The following is a 15602-nucleotide window of genomic DNA, read 5'->3' on the forward strand; positions in this document are numbered from 1 at the left end:
ATTGCGCGCAATCAAAATGGTAGCGGGACTTTTTCTCCACCTTATATATCTGCTTATTTACCTCATCGGGTTTCTTTCAAGTGGTTGAAATGTTAACGTATTCCTCATGGCTCTTGGCTGGCCTTGTACAATCCCAAATAGTCCTTGTTGCACACGCAATTATTTAGGCACTCTTAACATGGTCAATAACTTTGAAATTAACTTTTTTAAATGTTCCGTACTAATGCATATGTCTTTCGAGTATTTTTTTGTCATAAATAAACTTGACATAAATAAAAGCCAAACACATAAATACATTAGACGCCTAAACGAATACCTCTACAACCTCAAAAACCTGGTTTTCAAATATAGAGGCTTCTTCAGGCCGCGAAAAATGTTGAACACGCAATTTATCCTTGATATTCGGAAATAAACAAAATATTTAGTGGCAAATCAGGGCTATATGCAGGATGACCCATCAATTCGAACTATTGGCAGGTGTACCACTCAGAATCATTCTACGTGACCGTAATGGCCCGGTTGTCACATTTTCAGTTATTCCGAAGAAACAAGCGACCATTGACTTCGAGGTGCTTGGCGCACGAATAACTTGTCGGATTTGGCTCGTCTTAGAAGACCCACACAGTGGATTGCTGTTTTATTTCGGGCTCATACGCATAAAACCAGGATTTGCCACCTGTGTAGATGTGATATACAGCTTTTGGTTGACCGCGATTGTACAAGGAGAATGAAATTTGTGGAAATCGAATGAGGCTAGATTGCTAAAAGCCGAAGTAAGTTGATAGATGTACTCCTTAATAGATGACGTCGAAAGTCACTCTAAACAATGCTCGTGCTCTAACAATAAAAATTCAACAAAGAATGTTAGGGATATAAAAGTCAAACATCCAAGTGCAGTCATCAGATGAAGCCTAACAACACTTTATATTGCCAAGTCTTGAAATATAAATAGCAACCATTCTATATTATTATAATAATCGCAAAATGTTATTTATATTTTAGATTTCAATGTTGCCAGTTTATATGAATAGTATTTATGTGCCGGGAATATAGAATACGGGTTATATAGCATAATTGATACAGCCCTGATTATTTTGAAAAATTGGTGTGTGTGTGTGTGTGTGATTAGTTTTGTAATATAACAAATTTTAAGCGTTATTTACTATGAAAGCTACTATTTTTTGTTAAAATAAAGTGGTCTTAATATGAATCAAAAGTTTGTATTTTATAGATTTTCGAAAATATTACTATTTTCTAGCATTATTTTACATATTTCTAAATAAAGATAAAACGAAAGAAATATTATAACAGGTATCATTTATTTTAACATGACAACAATATTGAAATATCTAAGCAAATTGGCAACATCGCGTACAGTGAAATAGTTTACTTAATTGGGAATATAAAATAGCAATTATATAGGTCAAACTTTCAATTGGAAGCATTAGATGAAGCCTTACAACACCTAGTAATGCAAGTCCTGAAATATATATAGCAACCATGCTATAATATTTTATAATAATCTCTAAGCATTGGACGATGTGGCTTGACCATCAAAATATTTAAAAAGTAGATATTTTAGTTTTCAATGTTGCCAGATTATATGAATTTTATTTGTATTTCGGGTAAAAAAGAATATGATTTATATAGCGTGTCTGATATAGCCCTCATTATTCTGAAAAATTCGTGTATTTGTGATTTGTGACATGGATTTTCGATAATATTAATATTTTCTACTATTATTGTACATCTTTATAAAAAGTGAAATATATAAGCAATCTGGCAACATCGCGTATAGTGGAATATTTTAATTATATATTTTTTCTTCATTTACTCAACCACATATGAAATATTATTAGTAGTGTTTAGTCTAAATAAACAACATTTTTGATAAATGTACATATATATAATTTTATAGTGTAATTTCTAATAAGTATGTATATATTTTAGGTACAGAGAAAATGCTCGTTTGCGATCAAAATTGATTCAGGACCGTCCCATAAAACCAATCGAATTGGCCGACTATTGGATTAGATACGTGGTGAAATATAACGGAGCGTCACACCTGAGAGTAGCAGGAATAAAGTTACCTTTCTACAAATATTGGATGCTTGACGTCGTAGCTGTATTTGGTGGCGGATTTCTATTGGCTGTTTATATATTAGTAAAAATCTACAAATCCAGACGATCAAAGAACTACCAAAGAACAAATATAAAGAAGAAGAAACAATAAGCCGTTTGTTAACTTTAGCTGAGTATAAGTTGATTTTATAACATTTTAATATTGTTTAGAATGTTTTACACGTGACAATAAACTGACAAATTCATATAGAATTTTTTATTCTTGTTTTATTTAAGTTGTGGTTCCTTTCTTTCGGCTAAAATCTTTCTTTTTGCGAAAACATTAAGTGATTGCATGTACTCTAATCATTTTTTTTACTTTAAAAAGGCGATTAGTGACAAAAATTGGTACAATATATAATAACGAGCATATTTTCCATTATTTTCTACAACTTTTCCCATATTTCTGGTAATATAGTGATATCGTCTTAAAAAAACGACGTTGGTTTGACAAAGATTCAATCATAACTATCAAATAATGAATAATCAAAATAGTGTGCCCGCCAAGCCATACTGCGGAGATATGAGTCTGTGGTAATAAGAAGGCGCTATGTCTGGAGAATATGCTGGTTACGGCAAGGTTACCCATTCTGATTCAGATTCAGCTGAAACAGTGTATTCTTTACAATTCTTGCAACGTCTGACCGAAAAAAAAGTGATTTGATGGGCTTTGGTAGCAAATGTATTCAAATCAAATAATATAAACAATGAATGTCGAAAGAGCATTTTTACTAAATAAAAAACTAAGATGAAAACTGTTTGTTTTTAGTTTATTATTTTTTGTAAGGAAATGTCAAAACCGTAGGACTTAATACAATTTTATATATAGTGTTAGAACCGATTGTGTAGAATCGATTTGGTGAAGGTGTTTGGGCAATTAAAACAATGGATTCAACTGAGTCACTCTCTATTTATTTCGATAACATCTCGGTCAAAGCCCTAACACAGAATGAATCAAGATGGCGGGATCTTCATCCTGTCCGGGATGGCATTAGTACGAGCATGCGCCGTAGCGTTTATTATAATTTACAGGAAACTGCTTAACATCTGCTTATGCAACCATATATACATCGTCAGAGGACGTCAGATGTAGGCGCATCCACCCAATTATTTAAATATCCAAAAATAGATATCGCTGATACAAATACACCATTTTAAAGGCGAAGGCGCTTGTTTCCCATGACTATTATATTTATAATTATCGCATAAACCTAAAGATATATTATTATCTTTTATCGTGTTTCGCTCCTTAATGAGATAAGTATGTATTAAGTCAATTTTCATAATTTATCAATTCTAACCAGTTTCCACGCTAATATAAATACATGAATATTTACAACAAATTTTAGTTATACTCGAAGTTACCAATAAAGAGTGGAGTAATTGGTCACCATCATGAGGATGTTATTAATTTCTCTGATCCCTTTAACACTGCTGCTCAATAGCGTGTACGGTTTGAAGTTGTTGTTGGTGTTCGCAACACCATCGAAGAGCCATTATATTTTGGGTAACGCATTAGGAAAAGATCTGGCCAAATTTGGACATGAGGTGACAGTGATTGGTGCTTATTCCGAATCAAATCCACCGAAAAATTATAAACAAATAGTTGTTACAGATCTGGTTAAAAAACGAGAAGGTAATTATTTGTTAAAATATTAGGACCTTGAGCGAACACTAGCTATTTTAGAATAACGACTATCGTCCTTGAAAATGTCGTATAGAGGCTGAATGTGGAAAATCGATTTTTTTTCTTCATATTTTCAAAGCTTAATCTTTGAAGATATGCCCTCAAAATGATTTTTCAAAATCTAAATTATTATCGGAGATATATATTCGGCTTCTAAGGAAACGCGTTTTGTGGAAACTACTTTTTCCGAGACAGTTAACAAGATATCTCAAGAAATTTGATGTGAGCCTTCTCTATATATTCTTATATCAAGAATATATTTCTCGATTTTTTTCAAATATCTATACTATAAAACCGCTTTAATGAAAGTGTTGTATACCGCTAGTAACAATTTCTAACATTCAAAAATGAAGAGGTTCTATGTTCGACTGTATGTTTTCTAAGGTACGTTCGCCGATTTCTCCGTCAATTATGGATCGATTTTGAAAATTATTTTTTATATTTTTATTGGAACCAAATCAGGAACTCTTGGGGGAAGGCGGAGTGTTGAAATGGAGGGAAAGACTCAAATTTTCAACGCGCACAGAAAACTTTCACATATTTTTTTATCTCAAATAATCAAATATTTGTGTATAATGTTATTGCTAAACTAATGTGATGAAAACTCAGAGGTAATTCAATTTAAAAGCCATTGAGTTTGTTTTTTAAGGACTAAGTAAATCATACGAGAAGTAGAAATATAGCATGCAATTATTTCTGTGGTGTAGCGATTAGAACGTGAAGCTACACGTGGAGGTCGCAGGTTCAATTGCCAACGTGGGTAGCAACTTGTTTGTTCTAGTTTGGTTGAAACATTTGTCAAATCACCTAGATTAGGTAATGGACCCCGGGGCCTGAAGCATTTCTAATTTTCAATCATTGTTTCTCTTTTACTACTTTTCCTCATACGGGCTGCACTTTTACTTGGGCAATCCATTATAATACTTAATAAAATAATTGCGTAAAATTCTGAGTTTGATTAATTTTTACTGTTTAGTGAGTTCCTTATTTATTCTTTTTATATATTTTAAAATCTGCTTTTACCAACTATGGGTTTATCTGGACTGGGCCTAAAGTTTAACGTGGGCTCCGAACCACGGTCCTCAGCATTAAGCCTACCGACTGGCGAGTGGCCAACTTTAGAAATCATCCCAGAATACATCCGGTCTTAGCCAGCCTGGTTACTGTCGTGACTGGGATCATTTTCCTTGTCGGATTTTACACTCTTGCCTAGAACATTCACAAATTTTAAACAATCACAAACATAAATTTACGACCATGCCCCAGGAGGATTCGAACCCGCGGCTATCGCAATAGTAGGAGGACCGTTCCTTCGCCTTTACCACTGCACCACCAAGTCGGCTATTTATTTTTTGAAGTCGGTTCATTTTTTTTGTTAATAATTTTTATTATTCTTTCTAGTACTATTTGGGTTCTGAATTAGTCCAGTTATTTCTAATTATTCTTATTCAAATACCTTGGCTATTACCGATACGAGTGAAATAGTTCTGTAAGATTTTTGTTGACTTGACGATTTTCAGGGTTTTGAGATTAGAATATTTTATACTACATTAATCAAGTTAGCAAGTTTTATATTTTCCTTTCAAAAACAAAACAAATGAGGAACAACGTAAAATGTCATAACAGTAATATTTACTCCAACACAAAAAGGTTGAAATTACATGAATTTGATCATACAACTTTGTACTATATCAAATTATCTTGCAATATTTCGGTAAATAAAATACACAAATTGTAATATTGAAGTTGAACTTTAATAGTCTAACAGTGTTATAAACATGTGCAGCCATACATGTGTGCCCAATACATCATCAAGTACTTTACAAAATATGTGTTTGGACTTGTTTTAACATCTATTTTTGAATTCTTCAACTAGATAAGTTTCTTTTACTTTACTTGACTTCGTCTTACAGTGACAACACTTGGTTCATACATTGGCAGTATGTAAGTATTGTTCGAAATGTTTGAAACTTGTGTTTGCCATAACATACGTACCGAACTAAATCCTTAATAAATTCAAATTGTTCAATCAGATATGTGTAACATACCCTTAAAATAGTGAAGTATATCCCTTCGAACTATTTGATTTACAAGAAACCAGATATTTGATATTTGACTTTCGTAACCTAACCACGACGATATTTGATTGATCCTTGTTGAAGGCTTGAATTTAGTTAATATTTTTCTTTGTATTTTGAGAATATGTAATCAACAGTGAATAACAGTAAGTGTTCAGTTAGAATCCTATTTTCTTCTATCTAGTTGGCATTCGAATCTTGCAGAAAAATATATCAACTTCATGCACACTTGTACGACTAAACCAATCACGTTATATTGAATATAATTTTTTTATATTAATTGGTAATTGAAAAAAAGTGCAAAATTATTATTGGCTCATATTCACAAAAAAGAAAATAGATGAGGCCTAACCTCAAATGTAATCAACAGTGTTATTTACCTCTATATTACATTAATTACACTTTTAACATAATTAAAGATACTTAAAATAGTAAATATTTACATTAGAATGACATTATTGGTGGGAATAAATTACCAATGTTCAAAGTATACTGGCTGGTTCCCACCTTCCAATATGTTTCTGCCTTGAGCCCAAAATACCAAACTTCTTTGGGGTTTTCAGCGATGTCTAATTACATTAGGGACCCTGATACCATCGATACATATATTATCCTCCATTGCAACCAAAATAACTACGTCACCCGCAGATTTGAAGCTTGTTAGCGCGCATTTATTCATTTTTTCATTATTCATAACTTCATTATTTCAAACGTCAATTTTTCTTTCAAATAGATTTTTTTGCAGAAATAACTTTTATTTCGGGCAAACTAAATACGTATAGAATATTGCAGGGATTACTTATTACAAAATTCAAAACACAGCATTATTTTAAAAGAAATGAGCATATCGTTCCTGACTATTTATATGGTTGAAAACAAAACAAAGTTAGAAAAACACCCTCTATATTACATTTTATTTATTTGCAGCACGTGAAAGACCTCACTTTATGTACAAGTTCGAAAACATGTCTCCAATATTACAAATGCTCATCATCAACAACGTAATCGATATGGTAGTAGACACGTTCTTCAACTCGACCGAAATCCAAACGTTCCTACAGTCGCAAGACGAATTTGATGCTGTTATAGTGGAGCAATATCTAACGGACCCCCTCGGTGTACTGGCTTATCATTTTAAAGCACCATTGATTCTTTTCAACACAATTGGATCTAACCGATGGATTAACACTCTAGTGGGGAACCCAGAACCATCCAGCTATATTCCCGATATGTTACTAGGAGGAACAGGCGAAATGACATTTAACGAAAGAGCCTACAATTTCTTGTACTCTATAGTAGCTCAGTTGAATTTACACTTCATAGTTTATCCGAAATACCGAAGTTACATCGCGAAATATTTTCCGAATATCCAAAATTTCGACGAAATACTATATAACGTATCGTTGGTCTTGTTAAATTCTCATGAGAGCATCAATCACGCGGTACCGCATGTACCCAATATCGTAGACATCGGAGGTTTCCACGTCAAACCACCGAAGAACCTATCAGGAAGCTTGCAGGACTTTATGGATGATGCACGAGATGGCGTTATATATTTTAGTATGGGATCTAATTTAAAACCATCGGCAATGCCTAAAGAGACGAAAGAGATCATTCTAAAGGTACTTGGTTCGAGAAAGGAGAAGGTTTTGTGGAAATGGGATGAAGACATTTTAGAAAACCAGCCGGAAAATGTGAAAATATCTAAATGGTTCCCTCAACAGGATATTTTGGGTAAGTTAAATCGATTATTTCTCTATTGAGCCCAATATTTGAAAGCGTAATTTCGTTATTCCACAGCTTTTTTAAAATGAATACAGTGTTTCTACTTTGTTACTGATTAATTTACATTTTGTTTTACATCAGTATCATCACCAAATGTAGCCATAATTATATTTGTGATATATCATATAACAGGTCAATTGAAAAGTAACCCTCAAAAGATGCGTGTATAAATTTGAGAGCTGTCGAGTCATTAGCTTGTGAATTATAACATTTTGAGTGAAGCAACTTTTGTTATTGTGAAAAAAAATTGATAAAAAGGAATTTCGCGTGTTGATAAAATATTGCTTTTTGAAGGGAAAAAATACAGTTGAAGCAAAAACTTGGTGCCGAATATCCGGACACTGCCCCAGGAAAATCAACTATCAAAGATTGGTATACTAAGTTTAGACGTGGTGAAATGAGCACCAAAGACTCAGTGGACGCCCAAAAAAGGTTGTTACCGACGAAAATATTTTAAAAATCGACAAAATGATTCTGAATGATTATAAATTAAAATTGAATGAAATAGCAGACACTCTAAAGATATCAACGTGTATATCATATCATTCACGAATATTTGATTATGAGAAAGCTCTGTGCTAAGTAGGTGCCGCGCGAGCTCACTTTTGACCAAAAATAACAACGAGTTGATGATTCGAAGCAATATTTGAAGATGATCAAGCGTAATAAATCCGAGATTTTGCGTCGATATATGATAACGGATGAAACATGGCTCCATTATTCCACTCCGAAGTCCAATAAACAGTCATCCGAGTGGACTGCACACAATGAACCCTCTCCAAAGCCTGGGGAAACAATCGGCTGGCAAGGTTATGGTGTCTGTATTTTGGGATGCGCATGGAATAATTTTCATTGACTACCTTGAAAAAGTAAGGACCATCAACAGCGACTAATACATAGTGTTATTGGACAATTTGAAGGACGAAATCACCGAAAAACGGCCGCATTTATTGAAAAAGAATGTACCGCTTCACCAAGACAATGCACCGTGTCACAAGTCAGTGAAAACGATGGCAAAAATCCATAAATTGGGCTTCGAATTGCTTCCTCATCCACCGTATATCTCCAGATCTGGCCCCAGTGATCTCCTTTTCACAGATCTCAAAAAAATGCTCGCTGGGAAGAAATTTTCGTCGAATGAAGAGTTGATCGTCGAAACTGAAACCTATTTTGAAGCAAAGGACAAATCGTACTACAAAAATGGTATCGAAAAGTTGGGAAGGCGCAATAACCAGTATATCACCTTTGAGGGGAATTATGTTGAATAAAAAAAAACTAATTTTGCCAAAAAAATTTGTTTTACTATGGTAGGCCGGGGACTTTTCAATTGACCTATCATTACCATGAAAACCGTCAAAAGTATTTTAGTATTTATTATTGACAATCTTGAAAGATATCGTTCCAAAATGCTGCTATATTAATATACAACATATTGATATTTACAAGCAAACTACCAAAAAATTATAAAACTATGTATATTACATATAAATCTATGTAAGCATAAATTGGATGTATTTTTGTCAAGATCTGCTAGGACGACAGAGCCAGAACGTTAAAAATCAGTCGAACGAAACTAGTAGAACCAAAAATAGTAACTAAAAGTACACGAGTGAAACAGTCGATCAAACAAAATCAATCAAAATCAGTCGTACCGAAAATAGCCACTGAATCAGTCACTAGTAAAAAATAGTAAAATCAGTCGAACCAAAAATAGCGACTGAAACAGATGTTAGTAAAAAGTAGTCAATTACTAAACAGTCGATAGTTCCCAAGGTTAAATGAAACCATTCTAAAATATTACTATATTAATTCATGCTTTGATAAATATTTGATACGTTCTTTGATATACAATCTATAAGATTTTTTTTCAGCCAATATTTGGTAATATACAATATATTTTAAAAACACACGGGTTTATTTTAATCTTATCTGCAATTGTACTTGAAGATCAGAAATTCGAAGTACTTCATAATAATTATTGGATAGTTTTTCGATATTACCATATACAAAAATGGCTTTGTAATTACTACAGCTTCGACTAATTTAAATTTACCTAAATTTACGATTATTTAAGCTTTAAACGTTCGAGGTATATTTTTTAACCTAAGCTCGGAATTTTCGACGAAAACGATAAAAAACCATGAAAGTAAATTTAATTTAAACCATTAATGCATGGAAAATCCTTTCTACTTCGGTCCCTCTTCGTAACTATACCTACTTATTTTTACAAACCCCTTTTATTAAAATTCCCATTTCGTTAACATTAATTGGTTCTGAGCATTTCTCATATTTACAATGTAAGGATAGAGACCAAGCTGATCGCTGGTTAGTAGCTAAACATTAGTTTATTTATAGCCAAAAAGGAAACTCCAAAATATCATTTTAAAAAATTAATTAAATTCTATGTATTGTTTTGGCAACCTTTTACCTACATTGTTTATCACCAGCGTTATTTTCTTTGTATCAGACCACACCGTCTAGTATTGTGTAAATAATTTATAAGTATTTCGTTTAAGATTGTAACATACGGATAAACATGGAATGAAAATATAAGCACAAACGTGGTTGATAATAGTTGATAATAATTTTGTTTATATAGTGAACTTTGTACAGAGTCTCTCGAAATATCACATTATCATATGTCTGACATATCATATATTACATATAAATCTATGTAAGCATAAATTGGGTATATTTTTGTCAAGGTTCGCTAGGACGACAGTGCCATAACGTTAAAAATCAGTCCAACGAAACTAGTAGAACCAAAAATAGTAACTAAAAGTAAAAACAATCGATCAATCAAAATCAATCAAAATCAGTCGGACCGAATATAGCCACTGAATCAGTCACTGGTAAAAAGTAGTAAAATCAGGCGAACCAAAAATAGCGACTGAAACAGGTGATAGTAAAAAGTAGCCAATTACTAAACAGTCGATAGTTCCCAACGTTAAATGAAACCATTCTAAAAAAATTACTATATTAATTCATGGTTTGATAAATATTTTTGTTCTTTGATAAGTTCTTTGATATTCAATCTATAAGATTTTTTTTCAACCAACATTTGGTAAAATACAATATATTAACACACGTGTTGATTTTAATCTTATCTGCAAATATCATTCTAAAAAATTTATTAAATTCTATATATTGTTTTGGCTACCTTTTATTTACATTATTTATCACCAGCGTTATTCTGTTTGTATCAGACAACACCGTCTAGTATTGTGTAAACAATTTATAAGTATTTCTTTTAAAATTCTAACATATAGATAAACATGGAATAAAAATGTAAGCACAAACGTGGTTGATAATAATTGATAACAATTTTGTTCATATAGTGAACTTTGTACAGAATCTCTCAAAATATCACAATATCATATGTCTGACATGATCAAAAACTTTTCAAACATTAAATTTTTATTTTAAGAATATTTTGTGAAAGGGTATTTTTATTTTACGGAAAGAAGAGGCGACTGTTTGAACGATGATACAAAGCGATACTAAGGGTATATTAGAAAGCCGACCAAACCGTCTTACACGCTCACCATTTAGTAGGTAGTTTTGAAAGACATGGCCAGATCCTCACATAACGCCTTCCTCCTCAAGAGTAGAGATGTATGTTACATTGTCGTTAGTCCGTCTGGATAGTTTACAGTTGTTATAAAAATTGTTTTTGAGTATCAATTGTACCTTCATCCGCCAGTTTGCCTTGAACATGTTCAAATGGGACTGTTTCTACCCAAAGTTCTGTGGTACCCCTCTACGGAATGGTTTTCGAAATTTTGATGACTCCATATTCCAGTAATCTACAGCTAAAAAACTGAGATACTACAATCCGCTTTTGGTGGGCGTTCACCTTGAATTGCAAGCTTCTGCCCAAATTCCAGTAGACTATGTTAATTCACAGTAACTTTAGTTCGACTTTGGCTTGAATATTTTTTATTTGGAACAGTTTGTGACTAGTGCTCATTGAGCACCTTCAATCCACCTTTTGTAGCCTTACAGTTTCAGCTGCGATACTTGCCCAAACATCCACTCAACTACACCAAGAAATGGTTCGAGTAACTGTGGAAAGATTGCTAATTCAACGTCAACCTGTCTTCTTTCCTTGATTATTAATTTGATTTTTATTTAATTTACTTTTTCTGAAAATTCGACCAAGAGGACTTTATTTTCCTCATAAAATAAGTAGTAATAAGAAATCTTTTGTTCAGCTACTGTATAATCTTATCACCAATTTCATATATAAAGTTTTGAAATAAACGCGGTTAAAATTTTAAATTAAAATAACATGCAGATGTTTTCGGTCTTTATTTCGGTACCATAAGACTCAGTTTAAATTCCATCAGGCCACCCGTCTCCTCGCACACATCCATTACGCTCTTGACCAACGTAAAAAGCTTGGAGCAGTCCTCCTGGATCTAACCAAAGCATACGACAAGCTCTATAATCGATAGCAAATAGTAACAAAATCAGTCGGTCGGAAAATAGCGACTGAAACAGTCGATTGTCGATTTCAGTCGATAGTTCCCAACACTACTATGTACGCTTAAGGCTGTATTATTCCACAATGGTAGCCTATATCCTTCCAAACCTATTGAATATTTAGTGATTTTAAAAGAGACATATGAAAACACGAAAGTAATTTTGGACTTAATCAAATACAAATAATACAAATGGAAAGTTTGTGCTAATTTAAAAGTTGTTATATTGGCTGTACTACAGGAAGGTTTCACGAAATATTGTTGTTTTTTCTCCTTATTGGTCAGTAGAGACGCGAAATATCACAATGAAGTTAAGATTGGCTAAATAAGAAATGACAATGTTTGTGGTAAATCATACGTTAAATATGAACCACTTATTCCATAGGAATATGTGATTCTGTCACCTTTACATATAAAACTTGGTTTAATGAAAAATTTTGTTTAGGCCTAAGGAATGGATTTGTAGGCAATCTTTAAGCCGAAGATATCGAGTACTTAGTGAATGACTTGTTACAAAAATTTAAAATAATGGGGTTCTTGTAATTTCTTGCCTTCTCATTTCGATTTTCCCTCCTAATCTTGGAATGGTGAGTGACAAATAAAGTGAACGCTTTCACCAAAATATTTAACAGATGGAAGAGCTTTATCAAATAAAATAGAATGCTAAAATATTAGCAGTTTACTGCCGGTTTGTAATGAAAAAGGATTCTACTGTTCACCAGAGGAAAAGTTAATATTTTGTCATTTTCTTTTGGAATATATTTTCATTTTTGGTATTAACCACCTAAAACTTGATTTTTTGAATTTGATTCACTGTCTATTTATAAATATATATTATTATTCTTTTATAAACTTAATAAATATACTTATTATTTATTTATAGTACCATAATTTATCATATGTGTTACAAAAAATCCGTTTAAGCTTTTGGTTTCAGCAGGTACAGTTTGACAAAAAAAATACTTTTATTTAATATTATACAACAAGAAGAAATGTATCATACAGTGTTATCATAATGGACAACTCCTCAAAATAACCTCAAAATATTTTAGCGCACCCCAACTGTAAACTATTTATCACTCACGGCGGACTTCTGAGTACAACAGAAACGGTATCCATGGGAGTACCAGTACTAGCCTTTCCAATATTCGCCGATCAAAAATTAAACGCCGGTCGGGCTGAGGCTTTAGGTTTCGGTAAAAGCTTACCATTCGGTAGCATAACAGAAGAAAAATTGTCTTCCGCCCTGGAAGAATTACTTTCTAATCCTAAGTAAGTATCTAGAATCCTAAAAATGCCGAAGCGTTGAAATATTTATTATTAACTTTCTTCAGGTATTTGAAAAATGCAAAATTGCGTTCGCAGCTAATTCACGACCGACCAATGGAACCCAGCAAATTGGCGGACTATTGGATCAAATACGTGGTGAAATACAAGGGAGCTCCCCATTTAAGAGTAGCTGGAGCCAAGTTATCGTTCTATCAATATTGGATGTTGGATGTCATTTTCGTATACGGCGGAGGATTTGTGATTTTGATATATTTGTTAATTAAAATCAGGAGAAGTAGAAAAAATTCAAAAGCTAATCGGCAAAAGAAGCTGCAGTGATATAACAATAAACGATATAATCTTTTTTAAATAAAATCACCAAAAACTGTAGTCTTATTTTTATAACTATACCTTAGACTTCAGACAATCGTAAGCGAAATCAACTTTTTATTAATTATAAATTTTTAAATTATTTTAGAATTATTGTTAAGAATATGAATGATAATGTATGACATATTTTCAAGAAGGTTAAAGAAGTCATTAGTAGTGAGGAAATTGTTTTCAAAAAAATTAAACCAAAAGACAGAACCCTTATAGATCATATTAAATTAAAGACACTAATGAAATATGAAATACAGTAAGATTTAATTTGAACAATTAAATTACTTTCTCCAAAAAGCCCTTATTAAGTTTTCTCTCTATTGCTATATAAATATATAAATATATACAATTGCAGTATGTAAACATTTGAAATTCGTTTTTTAAACTTTAAAAAAAAATTATTTCAGTTAAAAAGAGATAGAATGCTGTCTGATGAATCGAAATATATAAACGAGTCAACCTAAAAAAATCAATTATTGGAGTTGGTATTGGTGGGACATGTTGTCAAATGTCTTCAAAATCCTTCAAAATATTAGTGATAATAATTAGAAGTTGTTAACCAGTAGTCGTTGTAAATCAAAAGTCAAAAGTAATTTTTAAAATGTACATTGGCTGTTTTATTCGACGGACTATAATTATTTATTTCTCAGTATAGACCATCAACAAGAACGAATCTAAGAATATTAAGGAAATGACGAGCTTATAGATTATGTCAATGATAGACATGTAGTTTAGTAAACTATTATTTTTAGTTTTGTACACTTTTGAACTATTAAACTAATCGTATGTACTATAAACAAAACAAAGAACTTGTTTCTGCTTGAACACGTTTAAGCTTTTCGGAATCCCCTTTACGTCAAGTTTTTCGGTATGTGTTTTTATGTAAGTCCAGGAAAGCTTGTAATCATTTTAAAGATGAAGACTATAGACCAAAATGTGGAAAGCCATGGCTAAAATAAGATGTAATTCCTACTAGTAATTTAAATAGTAAATATTTTGTTAAATAATAATGATTTATTGCATTGAAATAATTAAGCAATATTTATTGAGATTATTTACCTTTACTACAAGACAAAGAACATATGCCTTCAATGGCAATATTAAATCACATAAGTTTTTTGAAGCTGATAGAGATATAGGAGATTCTTGTACCCCAATAAGACCTAGAAGTAAGTAAATAATAAGAAACGTATGTTTATTATTAGAGAATGGAGCTTTTAACTTGAAATTTATATGTTCATTTACTCAACCTGTCCCATCACTTTCATTTCAGGTTGGATGAAAAACTAATGGCTTTATCCTTATTGAAATGCAGTGGCAGAGGATATAAACTGTTATAGAAGATATTCTGCTTTTCTTCTAGAAGAGGGTTCCTTTTTTCTGCTGGAGTAGTAACCTCTAATTTTGATCGTTAGTTCAGACACTTGACTGTATAGACCGAACTGCAGTTGTCATATTTGATAAAATGTACCTCAATTTAGGTAGGTTGTTAATTTATCTGATTCTAAAAAATAATACAACAGAACCATTATAGTTATATTATCTTATTTTAATGTTTGTTTTAAATATTAGAGAGAAGAAATATCAGCGGATTACGTGTTTTGGGTAGTGAAGATATCTCTGTGATTCTATTGATTTAAATTTCCCGACGTAACTAACTGTCATACGGCGCATGCGTAAGCGCCCTCACACGGGGATTCCGAGCGTAACTTAGAACCAATTTTAACATAGGAGATGCGCTTCTAAGTTTCTTTATTCTATGACTTTATAATAACTTCATTCGACAATTAAATAACT

The 15602-nt window shown here is 32.2% G+C and overlaps 2 protein-coding genes and 1 long non-coding RNA gene across 3 annotated transcripts in view; 2 read left to right on the forward strand and 1 right to left on the reverse strand.

Moving 5' to 3' along the window:
* Positions 1 to 2334, forward strand: part of LOC143189889 (UDP-glycosyltransferase UGT5) — a 31615-nt gene extending 29281 nt beyond the window's left edge. Inside the window, exon 4 of the mRNA XM_076393877.1 lies at positions 1951 to 2334. Within this exon, the coding sequence (XP_076249992.1) occupies positions 1951 to 2233 (283 nt within the window). The 3' untranslated portion in view covers positions 2234 to 2334. The remainder of the gene's footprint in view (positions 1 to 1950) is intronic.
* Positions 2335 to 3421: 1087 nt separating this feature from the next.
* On the forward strand, positions 3422 to 13814 carry LOC143189890 (UDP-glycosyltransferase UGT5). The gene is made up of 4 exons (XM_076393878.1): positions 3422 to 3757; positions 6814 to 7620; positions 13208 to 13427; positions 13490 to 13814. Exons 1-4 carry the CDS (start codon positions 3517 to 3519, stop codon positions 13761 to 13763), a joined length of 1542 nt encoding a protein of 513 aa, XP_076249993.1. The 5' UTR covers positions 3422 to 3516; the 3' UTR covers positions 13764 to 13814.
* An 807-nt stretch (positions 13815 to 14621) lies between these two features.
* On the reverse strand, positions 14622 to 15165 carry LOC143189893 (uncharacterized). The gene is made up of 3 exons (XR_013004101.1): positions 15028 to 15165; positions 14865 to 14968; positions 14622 to 14755 (listed from the first exon to the last, which is right to left on the reverse strand). It is a non-coding gene; the product is annotated as an uncharacterized LOC143189893 (long non-coding RNA).
* Between the last annotated feature and the right edge of the window lie 437 nt (positions 15166 to 15602).

Source organism: Rhynchophorus ferrugineus, unplaced genomic scaffold (assembly GCF_030347505.1).
Source record: "Rhynchophorus ferrugineus isolate W39M unplaced genomic scaffold, kcgeb_rfMv2 rfM2, whole genome shotgun sequence".
NCBI lineage: Eukaryota > Metazoa > Arthropoda > Insecta > Coleoptera > Curculionidae > Rhynchophorus > Rhynchophorus ferrugineus.

Bases quoted from the DNA above. Each gene is read 5' to 3' on its own strand.
- LOC143189890 (XM_076393878.1), top strand. From the start codon at position 3,517: ATGAGGATGTTATTAATTTCTCTGATCCCTTTAACACTGCTGCTCAAT. The intron at 7,621-13,207 runs GTAAGTTAAATC...AAAATATTTTAG, and splicing joins CCCTCAACAGGATATTTTGG to CGCACCCCAACTGTAAACTA. The intron at 13,428-13,489 runs GTAAGTATCTAG...AACTTTCTTCAG, and splicing joins GAATTACTTTCTAATCCTAA to GTATTTGAAAAATGCAAAAT.